Below are 23141 nucleotides of genomic sequence, written 5' to 3'. Positions count from 1 at the left end.
CTGTTGGAAAATAGGGCTGTGATTATGCAAATGTAATAATCATTTGATTGGATACTGAACCTTCAGAAATTGTTGCTAAAACTAACTCATCTTGTGAAGTATCTGAGTGTGTTCTGGGACATGGCCAGCATAGTCTTCCCCCACTTTCAACATCAAGCTCCCAAAGTCCAGGAGTCATCGGATTCATCAATTTTGCATGAGAGCTCTAGTCCTAGACAACTGGCAAACAGACTTCCTCGGCCAGTAACACCTTCCCTGTCTATCTTTCACTTCAACCAGGATAATTGTTCTTCCTGTCTGGCTCCTGTCCACTTAAAAGGAAGTTTGCCTCTGTTGTCAGGATGCAATTTACACTAATAATCTCTCAGCCCTTTTGTCACCCCTGATGGTCTCCATTATGGTGCACCAGCTTCTTTTGTTCCACCATCTCTCACAAACCCTACTAGATCTGCAAGTATTTTTTTTACATTTTCAGCATTACGCTAGTTTCCCAGATTTTCAAGAAGGCCACATGGTCCTCTGTTCACTTGTTCTCAAAGTACTAGCAAGTGGATGTTTAGGCCTCATCTGTTGCCAGATTCAGACAGAAGGTCATTTAGGCAGGTCATTCAGCTGCAGCTAGTCTAAAGTTTTCTGTGGCCCGGTAGAATTTGTTTGCCATGTTGTCCACCCCTCAGTTGATCTGCTTTTTGACATCCCAAAGATTAACATCTTGTGCCCCTCAAAGAACGAGAAAGAAAAACGGGATCTTGTTACTCACTGTAAAACCCCTTTCTCCGAGTTCATTGATGGACACAGCTTCTCTTCTCCCCAGATTCATGATTGATCAGGGGTTTTTTTTTTTTTTTTAGCGCCTACCAGGAGTAAGACACTAGGCAAAAAAGAGTTCACCTCCTCCTAAGGCCATCTCTGTATATAAAAAAAAAAAAAAAAAACCCTCTGACTGCAAGGGCCACCAGTTCGTATTAAAAGCAGTGTCAAAAGCATAAATTCTATCAAAGGGGTGGGTGCTGTGTCAATCAAAGAACTCAGGGAAAGAAATTTTACGGTAACTGTTCTGGACATCCCAAAGCAGTGTGAGCAGTGGCGGCCCATCCATTAGGGGCGCCACCCCCCAATCCATGCGCCTAGCCCCTAATCTACATGCAGGGCACCGGACGCATGGATTTCAATAGGGTTTTTTTTTTTTTTTTAAGCACATGATTAGAGCCAGAGGCTCTAATTGGCTTCAAAAAAGGGTGGGCTCAGGGCGCAGAGCACTGCGCCCACCCAGTTGTGTGACAATAGCTCCTGCGGAGCAGGCAGGAAGCAGCTGGAGAGGAGAGAAGGCAGAAATGAGGCAATATCTATCCCACGGCACCACCAGCACATCCATTGCCTCCACCATGGCGTCTCTCGCCCTCGCCACAAACCTCAGAACCTTCCTGTTGAGGCGACACATGAGGAGATCCACGTCCAGTGTCTCCCAGTGTTGGCAAATCTGTCGGAACACATCCGGGTGCAGGGACCACTCTCCCTGATCCAATATCCGATGGCTGAGATAATCGGCCTGCCAGTGTTCGATCCCGGGAACATGCACTGTGGAAAGAGCCAGAACAAACGGTCCCACCCACCAGAAAATGCGAGAGACTTCCTCATGCCCCCTTAGCAAATGACATATGCCACCCCAAGGCACTGTCCGATTGAATCCTGACTGGCAGCCCTCAGGGACAATCCATTTACTGCTCCAGGAATAGTCTCATTGCTCATAGCTCTGGAACATTGATGGATAGTCAAGCTTCCCCCAGAGTTCAGCTGCCTTAAGTCAAACTGGAGCCCATATAGATTGGTGGTAGAAACACTGAATAAAGATCAGGCACAGATACTTCAGCTGCCTAGTCAGGGTCAAGGTGGACTTCTTTAGGTTCAGGATCCATTCAAAATCCTGCAGGGAACGAAAGATTATCTGGATGCTGTCCAGCTAGAGCAAATCATCCAGGTACCTGAGCATGACAATCCCCCGTTGTCTCAGCAGGGCAAGTACTGGGGCCAGAACTTTTTGTTCTTACCCAGGGAGCAGAGGCCAGACCATAAGGAAGCACTCCAAAACTGTTAATACATGTCCCCGACTGCAAAATGCAGGAAACGCTAATGCCCTTTGCAGATGGAGATGTGGAGGTACGCGTCCCTGAGGTCTGTGGAGGCCATGAAATTCCCCTGGTGAAGAGAGGCCACCATCGAGCAAACGGATTCCATCTTGAACCTTCACAAAAGGCATTCAAGGGCCTTGAGGTCCAGGAGCCGGCGAACCCCGTCCTTCTTGGGAACCATGAAACGGTTGGAGTAGAAACCTTGAAACTGTTCCAGTTTTTGGGACCGGCGCAATCACTCCCTGATGCAGTAGGGTCTGCAACATCTCATACAGAAGGCATAGGAGGAAAGAAAAAAAGACTTGAGGAAAAGATTTTTTTTCTGGTGAAAGGGAACGAAATTCGATCTTGTAACTGGATGCCACCAGATTGCGGGCCTGCGAACTAGCATAGGCGACTCCCCCACCACAAAGGCGAGTGGGGGGAAAACCTTCATGCAGAAGCAGACTTATGCACGGGCTTGGAGGACTTATGAGTCCAGGAGCATTCGGCACTGCTCACAGGAGCCGTAAAGTGGTTCCAAAGCCTAAACATTTTTTACACTAAATGCATGCTTTGCAATAGGGTAATAAAATGTTTAGGCATCGATTTTGCCCCCCCCCTTCCTTGAACTTACCTGAGCCCTTATTTGATCCAGTGCTGTGCACGTCTGCAGCTCTTCTCCCCCCTCACTACTGTGCCCCACTGGCTTTGCTGGGGCACCAGGAACCATTGGCTCCCAGTGCTGTCAATCAAAGCCATTGACAAGGGGGCAGGGCAAAGTCCCCGCTGTCTGTATCAATGGACGCAGCATGGGGGCTTGGGAGCGAGCATTCACCAGTGCCCCAATGGGAAGTGGCTTCCCGTGGGGTCACTGGACAGAGGAGGAGCCAGGAAGAGCAGCTGTTGGGTCGCTCTGAGCAATTCTCTTGCACAGTGCAGGTAAGTATAGAGATGTTTATTTAGAAAAAAAATCCTTTACAATCACTTAGAAAGAAGTGGAGTAGCATTCAGGGATGCATCCCACATGTATCTTAACCCCTGGACCAATTGGTCAGCCAGTTCCACATACGCCTGGGGTAGTTGGCTAGAAGCCATCCCTTGCTGCAATACATTGGCCCAGACAGTCAACGTCTGAGACACCAGAGTCATGGCCAACACAGGGCACAGTGCCGACCCAGCGATAGGAAACACGTAACGTACAATGTACTCCGCCTTACAGTCCAGAGAATCCTTAAAGGAGGAGTATTCCTCCCTGGAATCATAGTGGCCTGTTGAGCCTAGAAATTGGTGGAACCACCACTGGAGGAAAGTACCATTTCTCCACAAGGGCCTCTTCAAAAGGGATAGCGAACCGTTTAGGAGTACGAAAGGACCGTTCAGATGCCCCTAGGCCTTCTAAACAAAATTGTTGAAATGCGCGGGATAAGGCAAAACCTTAAACGGATCTAGCTGACTTGTGGGTACCAAAAAGCACAGGACCTCCTCCTTGTGTTTAGGCGTCTCTTGCACAGAGGTGATCAAAACAGTGACCAATGCCTTCTCCTGGATGGAAACTGAGGCAGAGGACTCGTCCTCACTACCCAAGGATTACGGAAGCGAAACCTGCAGCAGGTCGAGCCCAACTCCAACACAGGAGACATTGGGGAGTGTTTTTGCTTCCTTTGCGACCGAACACCCTCGTTACCTGGGAGACAAACGACTCTGGGACCACCGACTATGCATCCATGGGGATCAAAGACCTTGACAGACCAGAGGACCCAGCCTCCTCCTCAAGAGAGTGCAGGGGGAAAAGCGGGCTGCTGGGACTCCTGCACGACACTGCTTGAGATAACCCTTCAAGGAGTATGAGACGAGAAGAAGAATCCACCCCTGAACTGCAAGCACAGTGAAAGACAGGTCAGACTTGCCTTCCAGGGAGAATGTCAGAGCTGCCAGCCCCTGCCTAATGAGCCAGAAGAGTGCCAATAAGAGTCCCGGATCTCTGCCCCAGCACTGGAGTCCCAGTTAGGAAGGTCGCTGCATATGGCTACAGGAAAATGAGCGCTAGCCCATAAGAAGCACACAGCGTCAGCACAGCAAGCACAGACTTCACAGAGGCCCCCCGCACCCAGTAGATGGAACCAGCACCCCCACCCCTTGCGGAAGTCCTAAAGGAGACCCGGGGAGCGGGGGTGGTAAGATGGTAAAGAGAGGGATGCCCACCTACTTACCAATCCAGGGGAGCATGCAGGTAAAGCTCCTGTGACAAATTCACCTCTCCATCACAGTGGGGGCTGTTGGCCAGGGCAACACTGAGATATTGAAACTCGCTGACCGTCCCGATCCAGGATGGGGCTTGTCACAGCCGACCCAGCACTTAGCCAGACTGGGTTGACTACTTGGATTTAAAATATCCAGCCTGTGCTCTGTCTGGCTGTTGATTGAAGATCATCTGCAAAAAAAAAAAAAAAAAACAAAAAAACAAAAAAACAAAAAGAAAAGAAGTTTAAAAAAAAAAAAAAAAAAAAAAAAAAAAAAAGCATCCGTGGGTCCACAGGGTCCATATTCCTAAAACACTAGCCAGAACTGGGGGCTTTATACAGAGGGGACTGCCCATAGGAGGTGCCGAGCTCTTACCTGCCTAGTGTCCCACTCCTGGTAGGTAGCACTATAAAACCCGATTAGTCGATTCGTTAGAAGAGAAGCTGTGTCCATCAATGAACAAAAAGAAAAAGGATTTTTCTGCTCACCGATAAATCCTTTTCAGCTTCCATAGCTGTGCTCAGACTTTTTTTTTCCCCAAAGCTTTTAAAACACTTTCTGCACATAATGCTCTTCAGACTGATATTTATATTCTAAAACCTGTGTGCCTGGAGTTCATCATTAAAAAAAAACATCATTTTTTCTAGTGCAGAATAGAAAATGTAAGTTCTAGTTGATTTTTTTACTTCTATTTCATTTCTAATAAATCTGAGCCCCTGCTGTGTACTTTCACCTAAAGCTATCTGTGTAATTGCAAAAGCGCTCAGCTTTATATATAAAAAGCTGTTGCTATAGACAAGGCAGACACCACTTCAATCAGCTCAGCAATCAAAACCAAACACCTTACTATTCTTTATGAGCAATACAAATTCTCTTTTATTCCAAAATGTTCTTTTTAAAGCAACATGTTGCAAAAGGAGACAAAAAACAAACAAAAAACAAAAACAAAAAAAACACACCACATTTTTATATATACACACACACACTAGCAGTAGAACAGTACAATATACAAAAAGTTCAGTACCCATAGCAACCATTTAGAATTAATCTTGTACTTGTCCTAATTCAGTAAAATAAAGCCTAGTTGGTTGCTGTGGTTTACTATTTTATGCTTTTAGTGCTTTGCAAGCCTATTCAAGGGTTACAGTATATAAAACCTAAACAGTTAGCAAAGATATGGAATCATTTCTAGCTTGACAGAGTATTCATAATACGATTTACTAAAAACCAGGGATGGCTACAGCATACCTTGCAGATGATGCAGATTCCTAGAAACAAAAAAGATACTTATTACTGGCTGGTTAAGCCTGTGTGTGCAGCTGACAGGTTCTCATTACATTACAACATTAGGGGTGTTAATAGTTTTCGTCAAAGTCTTCATCAGTTTGAAAGATACTACACTGAGGCTTGCCTGTAGCATCATCGATGTTAGGTGCACAGCCCGATGGCTGATCTGATCGAATTCTACTTTCATGTACTGTCCTGGAAAATTCACTTTCAAAATAAGTTGTTTGGGGCTGAACCGACCACAATGACAGCACAATATTCTGATTATGTTGAATTTTATTTAAAATCTGGTCCATATCTGTTACTTTTTTCTCAAGACTGTGTGTTCTGGAGATGCCCTCTTTAACCTTATCCTCAGCTAAAATATCTCTCTCCCATTTAGAGCATGTAGGCTCATCTGTTGCAGGCGACACGATCCTTCCATGACCTCCTGTAGAACCCATGTTCTGATTTTTGATGTAGGAAGGTTCATCTGTTTGTTTTATAGATGCAGCCCTGACCTTGAATTAAAACATGGAAAAGATCAGGCATTTACAAGCCACATAGCAGTTAGCGTTACCAAATGCATAAAAGAAAGAACACATATACAATTGATTTTAATGACAGAGCTGCATTAGAACTTCTCTTTCATCATCCTGCAGCAATTATATAAGGGCCAAGGACATCAACACACCCTGTCACTTAAAGTGGTTTTAAAGGCATAAAGGTTTTTTACTTTAATGCATTCTTTGCATTAGGGTAAAATGCCTTTCATGCTCCCCCCAGCACCCCAGAAATACTTACCTGACCCTAATCTCAATCCAGTGCTGCTGCTCTCTCTCTTACACACAGGCTCAGAGATAGCAGCTGAAAGCATTAGCTCCTGGTGTCAATCAAATCCTGCGAGAAGGGAACAGGAGCAGGGATGTGCCTGAGCCGCACTGCGTTTGTCAATAGACACACATAGCCCAGCTCGGGAGCAAGTCTGCACCCATAGCAAATGGCTTGTTATGGGGCAGACACAGAAGCAGAAGAGGAGGATCAAAGCTGCTTTTTGCAAAACCATTGCACAGAGCAAGTTAATAAAACATGTTTATTATTTTAATTAAAAAAAAATATATATATAGCTTTACAACCACCTTTAAAAACCTACCCAACTAAAGAAGCTTGCACACACACAGTACTTAGCATTCTGGATTGTTTCTTGAAAAGCCAACACTTAACTGCTCTCAAGTATTCACACACTTCCAGTTATGTGAATAACCCGCTGCTCACTGTGGTTTCTTTCGATGGCTCGTGTGTCATTACAGGACATACAAGCTGGCAAAAGGAACCACAGTGTGTGGCAGGGGAAACAGATATTCAACTGATCCTACCAGTCAAATATTGCTGCATCTGCTGAACAGAGAAGCTGTGACTTTTCAAGGAGTGGGCCAAAAAAGTAAGTATATACAGTCTTCTAGCAGTTATGTTTTACATGCTTTATATCCCTTGGTAAAAGGTTGTGCCTCTTTCTGCTGAAAGTAGAAACACAATTAAAAAGGGTTAAATCTTAAAAAAAGTGTTATAAAATAATCAACATTTTAGACTAAATTAACACACTAGACAGCGCTAATGTTGAGCATTTGAAACTTGTGGCCAACAACACATACATGGACAGTCTTATAACAAAAAACAGTCCTTTTAAAAGAAAACCCTTATAAAAGGGAAGTGATGAAAAGTTCAGGGTGTTTAGCCAGATAATCTACAGGTGATCTTGAAAAAAACACAGATCTCCACATGCACCTTCCACGATCACTTGTGTAATCCACCCGGTGACACACACTCTCCCCCCTAGGGGGTTAAACTCACCAGAGAGGAGAGTAATAAAGCCTTCAGAGCCAGCACTCTTTAGACTAGTATTTTGTTGCCATCATCACTAAACAAAGGGTCACAGGTTTGCAGGGCTCATAGTAAACCAAAAAACAGAAAGAGAGGTGCACATAGCGTAATCCTGTTTATTGATTCAAACCCCTTGCACAAAGACAGACAGAGAACCCCCCTTCAATAAAAATACGTACATCAAATAAATAAATATCAAGCAATCAAACAGGCAGGTAATTGCCAGTATGCACACTTCACCCAGAGCTGTCAGCACCGCTACACAGGAAAGAATCGATACTTCCTGGTTGTGCAGATAATCCAGGTGGAGCGCACACGTCACTTCCGGCGTCGTCTTGGCCACGCCCTGACGCGTTTCGTCATATCCTTTGACTTCAACAGAGGGCGTGGTCAGGCGACGTAATGGCCAGCTTATATACTCCTCCACAGGCCGCTCAGCCAATCACAGCAAGCGTATGGGGACAGCAAATACAAATTTACAACTCCAGCTTCACTGACGGCTTAATATAAACAGCGCGGAGGAGCATAAACGGCCCTGCACTAATCCAATATGATACATCATGTTTAAAAAGTGGGCACAGGCAACCTTGACCACAATACATTAATCTGAAAGTATGCATCTTAGCATTATTGATTACCATCCACAGGCAACAAGTGCTTAATTTAAAAACACATCATAAACAAGTGCTTAATTTAAAATCACATCATAAATAAAATAAATAAATAATAACATTGATAGATAATACACTCATCTACCTAGTATCTAAAATCGAACCCATTAATATGTACATATAAAATATGCATGTAACAAGGCACCTCTAATACATTTACATATCAGACCTTTCTGCACTCTTATGCACATATAACTAGTGAAAAACAATGTTCTAATAAATAAGTAAAGGAAGGGACCGTCAAAATGATAATGCTGTTAAATACAGCCCCCAACCTACACAACTATTGCTGGTTTTAATAATTACAGCCCACCCAGCAAATAATTAGAGAACAAAGCACCAGCAAATATTTAAAGAAAAAACATAAATCAGAAATAAAGAGGTAACAAAATCGCATAAGAAAAGACAAAAATTGCAAAATTGCAAATCGCACAAAAAGCGCACAAAAAAAAACAAAATCAATAAAATTAATCTGTTTCTTATTATTTCAGAGCCACCATCATATCAAGGCATTCAATCAGAGAAACCACCGATATGCCATAAACACAGTGGCTAAAAAAAATTGCATAAAAATAAAATCAAATAAAGGCAAAGTTAATCCCAATCTCTATATGAGAATCGAATAGTTGTACATACCGTGCTACTAAAAGCAGAGCAAACCTATATCTCAAAGAGAAACCAGGGATATGCCTTACAGGAGAACAGACCTATATCTCAAAGAGAAACCAGGGATGTGCCATAAACAAGGAGGCTAGTCAATCGCATAATAAATTAGAGTTGGTCCCAACCTCTATAGAAGAGTCAAGTGATCACACAGACTGTAAAAGAGAGAGATAATTCACTTTAACCTCACAAGACCCAAATCACACTGCCTGCTAAGCTACTAGCAACATATAAGATCAGCCGCTAGTCGCAAATATTAGTAATCGCTTATAAAGCAGTTGATATCCAAGTCCACATTGAGTCCCCGTGGTGACAAAGTGTCAGTCGCGAAGATCCACTGGGTCTCTCTTCTTGACAGATCACGGACCAGATTGGACCCTCTCCACTTTGGCCTCAAATGATCTACACCCCAAAACTTGAGGCCCGAGGGATCTTGGTTATGCTTAAGCTTGAAGTGGAGTGATACGTTATGGTCTTTGAAACCCGCCTTTATGTTCGCTATGTGCTCTGCAATCCTGACTCTCAACAGTCTTTTAGTGCGCCCTATATACATAAGGCCACACGGGCATTGCATAGCGTACACCACGTAAGCCGTATTGCACGTAATAAATTCATTAATACTGAATTCCCTACCATTAGAAGGGGATATGAAACTTTCAAGAGCTCTCATTGGCCTATCAACTTCCCTACATGCCCGACATCTCCTACAACTATAGAACCCTTTTTTGTCCCAAAAGGTTAAAGGCCTGGAGGGTGGATCAAGTACTTTTCGTACTATCTTATCAGCAAAACTGTGGGCTCTTCTATAAATAAACTTCGGCCTACATGGAAGGAATGGGCCCAGTGTTTTATCCATACATAGCACATGCCAGTGAGCATTGAAGATATCTTCCACCTCCCTAAATTGGGAGTGAAACCCTGATATAAAGCTCCACTCATAATTTTCTTTATTCTGGACCTTAGGTTGATCGGTTAAAAAAGAATCTCTGGGTCTCAAAGCCAGCTCCTGAATAGTGGAGTCAAGAGTCTCCCCCACATAACCTTTTTCCACAAACTTTTTTTTAACAACTTGGGCCTGCCTTAGAAAGTCAGCATCATTAGAGCAGTTTCTTTTCACCCTAGTGAGCTGGCCCTTGGGTATATTTTTCAGCCACTTGGGATGATGTCCACTACTAGTAGGTAAGTAGCTGTTGGAATCTGTGGGTTTAAAATAAACCCTAGTACCCAGCCCATCTCCTTGCCTAAAGATGTTTACATCCAAGAAGTGAATGTCATTTTGACTAAAATCACTGGTTAGCCTGATGTTGTTGTTATTAGAATTAAGCTCCCTGAGGAATTCCTGCAAACTGTCGCTAGATCCTTCCCAGATAAAAAACAGGTCGTCTATGTACCTTTTATAAAGTAACAGCTGAGTGCGGGTCGTGGAGAATATCTTTTTATCTTCCCATTCCCCCATAAACAAATTTGCTATGCTAGGGGCAAACTTAGCCCCCATAGCTACCCCTCTCTGTTGAGAAAAGAAATGTCCATCAAACCAGAAAAAGTTATGGCTTAGACAAAAGTCTAATGCATTTCTAATAAACACTTTCTGATTATGGGGCAGGTCATCGCGCTGACTTAAAGCCCAATTAAGGGCTAAAAGAGCGTCATCATGCTGTATGACCGAATAGAGGGATGCCACGTCAGCTGTTACTAGGTACAATTCTTGCTTGCCTGTTAAGTTCACCTGCTGTAGGATCTGCAAGAGACTCTTGGTGTCTCTCAAATACGCCTTAGTGCGTATAACACTCTCCTGAAGGAAGTGGTCAAGGTATTGGCCCATCCGAGATGTGATGGAGCCAATACCATTGACTATAGGTCTCCCTGGAGGCTGATTCAAATCCTTGTGGATTTTGGGCAAGGTATAAATCGTGGGGATTCTGCTATCACTTGGTACCAAATACCTTCTTTCCTTGTTAGATAGAACCCCCATAGAAAAACCCATTTCCACCAGGTTCCTCGGATCCTTTTCATACTGTCCTGTGGGGTCTTTAGGTAATCTCACATATGTTTGATCATCACTTAACATCTCAGTAAGCTGATTCACATAGAAGTCCCTATTTAAAATAACTACCCCCCCCCCCCCCCTTGTCTGCTGGCCTGATAACTATCTCCTTCCTTTTCTCAAGTAAGGAGATCCCATCAATAATATGCTGAGGATTAACTTTCTTTTTTGGTACCAGCTGTTCCAGGTCACGCAAAACCAGTCCCTTGAAAACCTCAATGTGCTGGTTAGCGCTATTCAGGGGGTTGAACAGGGACCTGTTCTTAAGCCCACTGTCCACTGGACCTGACTCATTAGCTAAAGATGGCCGGGGTGTTTTGTTTAAAAAATATTTTTTAATGTTAATTTTCCTAATGTACTTATGCACATCAATAAACACATCGAACTTACTAACGGGCCTTTTCAAGCCACACTTTAAACCTAAATGTAGGATATTCATTTCTTTGTGAGATAAGGTCACATTACTCAGATTAAAGATGCCTCCTATTCCTGCTCTCTCCTTTTTTTGGGTCCTTCTCCCTGCCCTGCAGCCCCTTGTTCTTCTCTCCACTGACTGGGGTAATAGGGATAATCGTCTTCCCGCCACGAGTGCTCTCTCCGTGGAGGTGCCTGATGTTCCTGCCTCCCCCAGCCCTGACCTGGAGGCCTCCCCCTTCGGTGTGAGTTCCCCCGGCCCCGTTTCTGCCAACCTCTCCCTAAAAAAAAAGGACGTGGGGATAGGTCAGCAGTTCTTTCTCCGTTGTCTCTTAAAAGGGGCAAATCTATTATAAACAGGGACTTGATAGTTGCTCGCACTAGATGAATGACTGTATGGTTGATAAGGTCCACTGATCCTGTCATTCCTTCTACCGTAAGCAGCCTCCCCCCTAATAGGGGTGGCACAGCTATCAGCAGGGTAATTGGGTCTCTCAACCTTCTTGTTACCAGCCTGAGTACCAGTGCTAGGTGGTTTAGTTGTGCGATTATTTGATTCGTCCACAGACACCCCAATAGTGTTATTAGATCCGCTAACAGGTATTTTAGCCTGTTGCCAGACATACACAGAATTGGATCTGAAATCATTCAGGTCCCTATGGAATTTTTTTGCCTTTTTCTTCTGTGTATCTCTGTCAATCTTCTCAAGCTTCTTTTTTATACGAGTATTAAACTCTAATACCTGTTGGGTATCCTTCACAGGTTCAAGCTGCAAACGAAATTCGTTAATTTTACCCTCCAAGATGGACATTTTCTTACGTTTACGGGCCAAAACCAGATCCTGCAATTTAAAACCCATACTAGTAAAGAACTCATACCATTCCTGCATAGATTCTAAGTCATCAAGTCCATCCTGGGACTTTGGCCCGTAAACGTAAGAAAATGTCCATCTTGGAGGGTAAAATTAACGAATTTCGTTTGCAGCTTGAACCTGTGAAGGATACCCAACAGGTATTAGAGTTTAATACTCGTATAAAAAAGAAGCTTGAGAAGATTGACAGAGATACACAGAAGAAAAAGGCAAAAAAATTCCATAGGGACCTGAATGATTTCAGATCCAATTCTGTGTATGTCTGGCAACAGGCTAAAATACCTGTTAGCGGATCTAATAACACTATTGGGGTGTCTGTGGACGAATCAAATAATCGCACAACTAAACCACCTAGCACTGGTACTCAGGCTGGTAACAAGAAGGTTGAGACCCCCAATTACCCTGCTGATAGCTGTGCCACCCCTATTAGGGGGGAGGCTGCTTACGGTAGAAGGAATGACAGGATCAGTGGACCTTATCAACCATACAGTCATTCATCTAGTGCGAGCAACTATCAAGTCCCTGTTTATAATAGATTTGCCCCTTTAAGAGACAACGGAGAAAACTGCTGACCTATCCCCACGTCCTTTTTTAGGGAGAGGGAGAGGTTGGCAGAAACGGGGCCGGGGGAACTCACACCGAAGGGGGAGGCCTCCAGGTCAGGGCTGGGGGAGGCAGGAACATCAGGCACCTCCACGGAGAGAGCACTCGTGGCGGGAAGACGATTATCCCTATTACCCCAGTCAGTGGAGAGAAGAACAAGGGGCTGCAGGGCAGGGAGAAGGACCCAAAAAAAGGAGAGAGCAGGAATAGGAGGCATCTTTAATCTGAGTAATGTGACCTTATCTCACAAAGAAATGAATATCCTACATTTAGGTTTAAAGTGTGGCTTGAAAAGGCCCGTTAGTAAGTTCGATATGTTTATTGATGTGCATAAGTACATTAGGAAAATTAACATTAAAAAATATTTTTTAAACAAAACACCCCGGCCATCTTTAGTTAATGAGTCAGGTCCAGTGGACAGTGGGCTTAAGAACAGGTCCCTGTTCAACCCCCTGAATAGCGCTAACCAGCACATTGAGGTTTTCAAGGGACTGGTTTTGCGCGACCTGGAACAGCTGGTACCAAAAAAGAAAGTTAATCCTCAGCATATTATTGATGGGATCTCCTTACTTGAGAAAAGGAAGGAGATAGTTATCAGGCCAGCAGACAAGGGGGGGGGGGGGTAGTTATTTTAAATAGGGACTTCTATGTGAATCAGCTTACTGAGATGTTAAGTGATGATCAAACATATGTGAGATTACCTAAAGACCCCACAGGACAGTATGAAAAGGATCTGAGGAACCTGGTGGAAATGGGTTTTTCTATGGGGGTTCTATCTAACAAGGAAAGAAGGTATTTGGTACCAAGTGATAGCAGAATCCCCACGATTTATACCTTGCCCAAAATCCACAAGGATTTGAATCAGCCTCCAGGGAGACCTATAGTCAATGGTATTGGCTCCATCACATCTCGGATGGGCCAATACCTTGACCACTTCCTTCAGGAGAGTGTTATACGCACTAAGGCGTATTTGAGAGACACCAAGAGTCTCTTGCAGATCCTACAGCAGGTGAACTTAACAGGCAAGCAAGAATTGTACCTAGTAACAGCTGATGTGGCATCCCTCTATTCGGTCATACAGCATGATGACGCTCTTTTAGCCCTTAATTGGGCTTTAAGTCAGCGCGATGACCTGCCCCATAATCAGAAAGTGTTTATTAGAAATGCATTAGACTTTTGTCTAAGCCATAACTTTTTCTGGTTTGATGGACATTTCTTTTCTCAACGGAGAGGGGTAGCTATGGGGGCTAAGTTTGCCCCTAGCATAGCAAATTTGTTTATGGGGGAATGGGAAGATAAAAAGATATTCTCCACGACCCGCACTCAGCTGTTACTTTATAAAAGGTACATAGACGACCTGTTTTTTATCTGGGAAGGATCTAGCGACAGTTTGCAGGAATTCCTCAGGGAGCTTAATTCTAATAACAACAACATCAGGCTAACCAGTGATTTTAGTCAAAATGGCATTCACTTCTTGGATGTAAACATCTTTAGGCAAGGAGATGGGCTGGGTACTAGGGTTTATTTTAAACCCACAGATTCCAACAGCTACTTACCTACTAGTAGTGGACATCATCCCAAGTGGCTGAAAAATATACCCAAGGGCCAGCTCACTAGGGTGAAAAGAAACTGCTCTAATGATGCTGACTTTCTAAGGCAGGCCCAAGTTGTTAAAAAAAAGTTTGTGGAAAAAGGTTATGTGGGGGAGACTCTTGACTCCACTATTCAGGAGCTGGCTTTGAGACCCAGAGATTCTTTTTTAACAGATCAACCTAAGGTCCAGAATAAAGAAAATTATGAGTGGAGCTTTATATCAGGGTTTCACTCCCAATTTAGGGAGGTGGAAGATATCTTCAATGCTCACTGGCATGTGCTATGTATGGATAAAACACTGGGCCCATTCCTTCCATGTAGGCCGAAGTTTATTTATAGAAGAGCCCACAGTTTTGCTGATAAGATAGTACGAAAAGTACTTGATCCACCCTCCAGGCCTTTAACCTTTTGGGACAAAAAAGGGTTCTATAGTTGTAGGAGATGTCGGGCATGTAGGGAAGTTGATAGGCCAATGAGAGCTCTTGAAAGTTTCATATCCCCTTCTAATGGTAGGGAATTCAGTATTAATGAATTTATTACGTGCAATACGGCTTACGTGGTGTACGCTATGCAATGCCCGTGTGGCCTTATGTATATAGGGCGCACTAAAAGACTGTTGAGAGTCAGGATTGCAGAGCACATAGCGAACATAAAGGCGGGTTTCAAAGACCATAACGTATCACTCCACTTCAAGCTTAAGCATAACCAAGATCCCTCGGGCCTCAAGTTTTGGGGTGTAGATCATTTGAGGCCAAAGTGGAGAGGGTCCAATCTGGTCCGTGATCTGTCAAGAAGAGAGACCCAGTGGATCTTCGCGACTGACACTTTGTCACCACGGGGACTCAATGTGGACTTGGATATCAACTGCTTTATAAGCGATTACTAATATTTGCGACTAGCGGCTGATCTTATATGTTGCTAGTAGCTTAGCAGGCAGTGTGATTTGGGTCTTGTGAGGTTAAAGTGAATTATCTCTCTCTTTTACAGTCTGTGTGATCACTTGACTCTTCTATAGAGGTTGGGACCAACTCTAATTTATTATGCGATTGACTAGCCTCCTTGTTTATGGCACATCCCTGGTTTCTCTTTGAGATATAGGTCTGTTCTCCTGTAAGGCATATCCCTGGTTTCTCTTTGAGATATAGGTTTGCTCTGCTTTTAGTAGCACGGTATGTACAACTATTCGATTCTCATATAGAGATTGGGATTAACTTTGCCTTTATTTGATTTTATTTTTATGCAATTTTTTTAGCCACTGTGTTTATGGCATATCGGTGGTTTCTCTGATTGAATGCCTTGATATGATGGTGGCTCTGAAATAATAAGAAACAGATTAATTTTATTGATTTTGTTTTTTTTTGTGCGATTTGCAATTTTTGTCTTTTCTTATGCGATTTTGTTACCTCTTTATTTCTGATTTATGTTTTTTCTTTAAATATTTGCTGGTGCTTTGTTCTCTAATTATTTGCTGGGTGGGCTGTAATTATTAAAACCAGCAATAGTTGTGTAGGTTGGGGGCTGTATTTAACAGCATTATCATTTTGACGGTCCCTCCTTTACTTATTTATTAGAACATTGTTTTTCACTAGTTATATGTGCATAAGAGTGCAGAAAGGTCTGATATGTAAATGTATTAGAGGTGCCTTGTTACATGCATATTTTATATGTACATATTAATTAATGGGTTCGATTTTAGATACTAGGTAGATGAGTGTATTATCTATCAATGTTATTATTTATTTATTTTATTTATGATGTGATTTTAAATTAAGCACTTGTTTATGATGTGTTTTTAAATTAAGCACTTGTTGCCTGTGGATGGTAATCAATAATGCTAAGATGCATACTTTCAGATTAATGTATTGTGGTCAAGGTTGCCTGTGCCCACTTTTTAAACATGATGTATCATATTGGATTAGTGCAGGGCCGTTTATGCTCCTCCGCGCTGTTTATATTAAGCCGTCAGTGAAGCTGGAGTTGTAAATTTGTATTTGCTGTCCCCATACGCTTGCTGTGATTGGCTGAGCGGCCTGTGGAGGAGTATATAAGCTGGCCATTACGTCGTCTGACCACGCCCTCTGTTGAAGTCAAAGGATATGATGAAACGCGTCAGGACGTGGCCAAGACGACGCCGGAAGTGACGTGTGCGCTCCACCTGGATTATCTGCACAACCAGGAAGTATCGATTCTTTCCTGTGTAGCGGTGCTGACAGCTCTGGGTGAAGTGTGCATACTGGCAATTACCTGCCTGTTTGATTGATTGCTTGATATTTATTTGATGTACGTATTTTTATTGAAGGGGGGTTCTCTGTCTGTCTTTGTGCAAGTGGTTTGAATCAATAAACAGGATTACGCTATGTGCACCTCTCTTTCTGTTTTTTGGTTTACTATGAGCCCTGCAAACCTGTGACCCTTTGTTTAGTGATGATGGCCACAAAATACTAGTCTAAAGAGTGCTGGCTCTGAAGGCTTTATTACTCTCCTCTCTGGTGAGTTTAACCCCCTAGGGGGGAGAGTGTGTGTCACCGGGTGGATTACACAAGTGATCGTGGAAGGTGCATGTGGAGATCTGTGTTTTTTTCAAGATCACCTGTAGATTATCTGGCTAAACACCCTGAACTTTTCATCACTTCCCTTTATAAGGGTTTTCTTTTAAAAGGACTGTTTTTTGTTATAAGACTGTCCATGTATGTGTTGTTGGCCACAAGTTTCAAATGCTCAACATTAGCGCTGTCTAGTGTGTTAATTTAGTCTAAAATGTTGATTATTTTATAACACTTTTTTTAAGATTTTTTCTTTGGTTTGAGACAGCTGCTGCTCACTAGATTGTCTCTCTGTTTAGACAGACACAGTGGATTTCAATCTTATTTTAGCCTTTAATTACATACTGTTGTGCATTTACGGTATGCATTTGTGTTTATTTATTTAAAAAAAAAAATTTTTTCATTATCAATTTATCTGCACCTTGGGTCTGTCTGGGTGTTTTGGCGCTGAGTGGTGTTTTCTGCAGGCCTGGTGAAACACTTTTATATTACAATTAAAAAGGGAATACCACGTACTCGTACTCGTACTACATAAGCTACTGTTTTCTGACTTTTATGCCATCATAGTTCAAGAGCCATGAAATGATGTATGGTAGCTGTTCCTCCAAATATAGAGTTGAAAAATTAAAGCATATGTGTGTATATGTGTAAACTTCCCTTCATTTCCTCCCCCCAAAAAAATAAATAAATAAATAAATCCTGACAGAATTTCTAAAATCTTTTCCACATTGTTTAAAAATCAAAAATGTTTTGGCTGGAATTACACAATACGCACATAGCAATATATAGTTTATGTATATACACAAACACACACAATATTCATGACGACATAATCAGAAAATACGAGCACATACCTCATGGGTCCTTTTTCTTTTGGAAGTGTTCAGTATGTCTCTATTGAAATGTTGTTCATTAAAATCACACGTATACTGTGGCATTTTCTTACGTTTCCTAACAAGCAAGAATAGGAAAAATAAATACATTGAACCCCTTGTTACCAAATTCAATTGTCCACAAACTGAACAACCCCCCCATGGAAACTTATGTTCAAGCTCTATTCGAGTAGAGCCCCCCCCCCATTATATTAAAAAAAAAAAACCCCCCCTTTTCATCTCCTGCACAGGCGGGGTTTTTCCCCTTTTCATCTAACCCCTTCTCCCCAGTCTTTTTCTATGTATAAATTACCAAGTTATAGAGGCCTAGCCTCTGGGAGCAGTCATGGGGCATACCAGGTTGTATGGTTTCTTTTATCTACAATCCTGTTCCACTGATATTGACTAATGTAACAATTCCCTGTGTGGGATTTAATGATAAATCATGTATAGTATATGCACACTGTTTTATTGCGACGTCTGTTGGATTGAATTGTTCCTGTATGACTTGAAATTCATAAATATAAAAACAAAAAAAACAAAAAAAATTGCCTAAAATTTCTGGCTTCTTAATAGATCATCATAACTGTAAGGCCTCATGCACACGGACGTTTTTACAGCCGCTTTTTTGAGCATGTTTTGCAGCTTAAAAAAGCCTGTCTATGTTAGTCTATGGCTTCATGCCCACCTAGGCGTTTTTGAGCTGCAAATGGCATAGGCGTTTTTAAGCTTTAAAAAAAAAAAAAAAAAAAAACAAAACAAAACTAGTGGGCTCTAAGAGACGTTTTTCAGCTGTAAAAACGCTCTAACGCTGATAAACGTTGATAAATGCTCAAAAACGTTGCTCACCAGCGTTTAACAATTTTGATCCATTGAAAAAAAAAAAAAAAAAAAACGCTAAAAACCGCTAACGCGGAAAAACGCTACAAAAACGATAATAAACGCTATTGCAAAATCGTTGAAAAAAAGCTGATAAGGGTTGAAAAAAGTTAAAAAAACTCACTGAAAAGCTACTGGCATTTTCATAACGTTATTTTAACGTCCAGTGTACATGAGGCCTAAAAGTAAAGGTGTTTGTACCTTGCTTCCGATGTAATATTCCGCTGAGTGTAAATCAGACCGTTGTCCTCCTCCTCCTCCTCTTCCTGCTTTACACATGAATTTTCACTGTCTTCCTCCAAATATTTACTCCAGCCGCTTATGGGGGCCCCAATATGTGGCTGCAATTCATCAGTAAAAACACATTGACCCACTAAAATAGCTATAATCTGTGTCTTAAAGAAGAGTCCCAGGAAAAAAAGTTTGCTTGTTTTTTTAATCTGCTTGGTATCAAATAGTTAACTGTAATGAGGTGTATGCCCCCTCCTACATTGCTGGCTGTTCCTTACAATGTATGCTACATTTACACCAGATAGTTTGCTGCATGCAGAGGCAGCATTTAGCCACCCCCGGATGCAGCAACACTCTCGGGTTGATTTACTAAAACTGGAAGTGTAAAGTCTGGTGCAGCTGTTCATGGTAGCCAATCAGCTTCTAACTTCAGATTGTTCAAGCTTTGGCAATAAAACCTGAAAGCTGATTGGTTTCTATGCAGAGCTGCACCCAAATTTCCACTCTCTGGTTTTAGTAAATCAACCCCTCTGCGCTATGGCCACAAACCAACTGGCTGAAAGCCGTGTCCAAAATTCCACAGAAATGCCGACCCTGGAAGCACACATTCTGTGAGCAGTGCAAGTAAGAATCTTTACTCGTATGTAATTGCTCACATAAGCAGTTACATGCAACAGTGTCGACCATTGAGATGTGGAGTACAAATCTGACAGCTGCAACTGTTCACACACAGTGTGTGCAGACAGCATTTACAACCGCCGGCAAGAATCTGCTGCCACCGAACTGCTGTGTGAATGCAGCTTTATCCTTTTCCTGATGGCTCCATGTCAGCACAGCTGGGTATAGGCTCCGCCCCCCTGCCTCCAGGACTTAACGCATAAATTTGAGCCCACCTACAGCCTTGGCGTTCTTTTTTCCTCCTATGCGCAGGACCTAGGTGTGCTCCTCTACCTGACTGGCCGTCCGTCCATGTGTGGATTAGACTGGACGCAGTCCCTGGTGTCTCGGCTAAATGACCCATAATCCAGGGAGCCCTGCTGCTGGTCCTCGGGTGGCTTTTGTCAGGGCTAACAGCCTTGTCTGGGGTCCGCTGGGTCCATGTAAAGTGGGCAGTGGTGTTGGCAGAGTCTCCCCTATGCACATGCACCCACTCTGTGCCGGTGTTTATGGTCGGAGGATGGGTGAGCTAAATTTGAAAAATGCTTTGTATCAAAATGAATGCTGCATGGGTATTGTGGTGCCTTGCTCCCTGCAGCCTCTATGCATAGCCTGAGCTCCTCCACAGTACTCTGTAGGGGTGCTGAAATTAATGGTTGCATCGCGATGCGGGTGTCCCCGATGTGGCATCGATGCATAAGGACCGGAAAATCGATTGCGGGTGACGTCACGGCGACTAGCTCCGCCCCTCCCGGGAATGCACTTGGATCGTATTTTTAAAATTACATTCTTTTAATAAATTCTGTGTTACAATGGATGATGTGCCCCGCTGGCAGTACTGTGTATGTGCTTTTTAAAAAACTATGTCACTTCATACCGAATTTCACTGTTGTACGAAATATCCTGCTCATGTGACTCCCGGCCCGTCCCGCCCCGCCCCTCTCCGCTCTCCTGAGTTCTTACGTCAACGGGGAATTCTCAGTCCTGCCCGCCTCTCTTCTGATACGATAGCTATAGTCAGCGGGCGGGGCTGAGAATTCCCTGCTGACGTCAGGACTCAGGAGACGTGAGAGGAGAGCGGCCTGAGAGAGAAGAGGGGCGGGACGGGATGGGAGTCACATGAGCGGGATATTTTGTACTACAATGAAATTCGGTATGAAGTGACAGTTTTTTTAAAAAGCACATACACAGTACAGCAGGGCACATCATCCATTGTAAGGGTTAGTGATGGCTGCATTTAATGGGCACCAGTGGCTGCGTTTGACGGGAACAGGTGGCGCATTTGACGGGCACAGGTGGCTGCGTTTGATGGGAACAGGTGGCTGTGTTTGAGGGGCACAAGTGGCTGCTTTTGATGGGGGAGGTTCAGTATTTTTCAGTTTGTTTGCGCCCCCCCAAAAATTTTGAGCACCAGCTGCCACTGGTCAGCACAGAGACAGTACAGGGAACTGTGCGCATGTCTCACTGCGCTTTCCTGCATAGCCAGGTAATCTTTTGGGAACTGTGATGTGTCCCAGAGGATTGCAGGGAGGAAGGGCCGCCTAGGTGGCCCAAGTGGAAGTGGGAGCTCGTCGGTAATCGTGATGCATCGCGGAATCGAATCGAATCGTTGACCAGATAATCGTAATCAAATCCAATCGTGAGACCAGTGAAGATGCGCACCCCTAGTACTCTGCATAATAGGTACACAAAGTAACACTTTGTCTGCTAACACATGGCAATAACCTGTTGGTGGCTACTCATGTTTGCTTTACTGTTGTGCCATTATGCCAACCCCCTCAAAAGACCAGCATTTCCAGAGAAGGTAGAGGAGTCACCTGTGGATAACTACTGGAGCCATCCTTGGCCTGTTGGAATTGGAATATCCTTTTATATATTTCTATGTGCTCTCCAGTTTTTCACCCAAAATTATATATATATATATATATATATATATATATATATATATAAAGAAGCATGTTTATGATGTCTACAATTCCCTTGGTTTGGGTACATTGCAGAATATTATTGTAATTCTATTGAAAATTCCTACCTGTTGTGTCACTGTTCTGAACAAACTTTTTCATTATGCCCTGATTCCTGGCAGGGCAAGGTTTAGCTCATGAACCACCTGGTGAATCAGGGCTGTGAATGGAGGCTTCAGTCTCCCTCTAGCAGTGGTTATTTTTTTACTAAGCAAACTATCTTACTGCATTTAATTACTGGTATTTTTATGAGCTGGTTTGATATATGGCACGCAAAACCCTGTGGAAAGGTTATCTATTGGTAATTACCAGTCTCAGAGAAAAACAGCCCTCTTCAGGCTCTTCAATAAAGAAGATGTGGATGAACATGGCTGTATGAGTCTTGCTTTTATATGGTTATATGTTCTGGCAATGACCAGTCTAATAGCCTTCCCAGGCAAATCAGCCTCTTCAGACTCTCCAAAAGGGAAAGATGTGGAGGAACATGACTGTGTAAATTTTGCTTTGATTAAGCAACCAGAGATGAGGATGATGATACCCAACAGGTTGTCTTATTTATTAAACAAGTGGCCAATACACTCAAAGGAGTTATTCCCACTTACCCTGTGAAGGGGTTGAATTCTCTGGCAAGGAGCAGTCTCGCAGCTTTCCCAAGCAAAACATCCCTCTTCAGACTCTAAGAGGAATACATGGATGGGCATGACAGTATGTGTCCCACTGGCTCAAGCAGCCAGGGATAAGGATGACACCTAATAGGATGTCACATTCAATAACGACATTGTCAATACACTCTAAAGGAGTGGTTTTTGCTCACCCTTTGAAAGGGTTAACTGCTCTGGCAATGAGAAGCTGCCTAGCCATACCAGGTGACACAGTCCATTTTCCGAATGGACGTGACTGCATAATTCTGCTTTGTTCAAGCAACTAAGAATAAGGATGACAACACCTAACAGGTTGTCACATTCATTAAGCCTGTGGTATACACTCTAAAGGAGTGTTTCCACTCACCCTGTGAAAGGGTTACCGAGCAGTCTCAAGCCTTCCCAGGCAAGCAATCTGCTTCAGATTCTTCCAAAGAGAAGACATACGAGCATGACTGCAAGAATGTTGCCTTGTTCAAGCGACCAAGTATAAAGATGACGACGACACCTAACCGGTTGTCACATTCATTAAGCATGTGGTCAATACACTCTAAAGGAGTCATTTCCACTCACTATGTGAAAGGGTCATATATGGTGCCAATGAGTAGTAATCAGGCAAATTAACCCTTGTCAACTTCTTCCCAAGTAGAGGTGAATGAATATGTGATTCCTAATTTGTTCAGCCAGGCTGTGATTAAGATGATGGTGACCAAGTTGTCAAAATTAAAGCATATGGTCAAGACGCTCTAAAGAAATTGCTGAATTCATCTCCTGCAAGGACCATCTATTCTGGCAATGTCCAGTCTTCTATTCAGGGCCTTCTCAAGCCAATCAATCCTAAATAATGAATAAGTGCCTTTAAATAGAAGTGAAGCTTTGGAGAGCAGAGGACAGCTTGACAATTCTCTTATGTTGGATGGATCAAGTGCTCGTTCTACAAGTTCGGAGTATGTTGTCACAGCAGGATGTGAAAGTTATGCCCTTTTGAACTGAAAA

The 23141-nt window shown here is 43.1% G+C and overlaps 1 protein-coding gene across 2 annotated transcripts in view; it reads right to left on the bottom strand.

Annotated features, from left to right (window-relative positions):
* Window positions 1-5201: 5201 nt before the first annotated feature.
* MRNIP (MRN complex interacting protein) overlaps window positions 5202-23141 on the bottom strand; it is a 58771-nt gene continuing 40831 nt past the window's right edge. For both annotated transcript variants that reach the window (XM_073621058.1, XM_073621057.1), the window contains 3 exons: window positions 18854-18993; window positions 17756-17852; window positions 5202-6139 (listed from right to left, as the gene is read on the bottom strand). In XM_073621058.1, coding sequence (XP_073477159.1) covers window positions 5708-6139; window positions 17756-17852; window positions 18854-18993 — 669 coding nt within the window. In that variant the 3' untranslated portion in view covers window positions 5202-5707. The remainder of the gene's footprint in view (window positions 6140-17755; window positions 17853-18853; window positions 18994-23141) is intronic.

The sequence above is a fragment of the Aquarana catesbeiana genome, linkage group LG03 (assembly GCF_042186555.1).
Source record: "Aquarana catesbeiana isolate 2022-GZ linkage group LG03, ASM4218655v1, whole genome shotgun sequence".
In the NCBI taxonomy this organism is placed as follows: Eukaryota; Metazoa; Chordata; class Amphibia; order Anura; family Ranidae; genus Aquarana; species Aquarana catesbeiana.
Note: the sequence above shows the minus strand (reverse complement) of the source record. Positions and strands in the feature narration are given on the sequence as shown.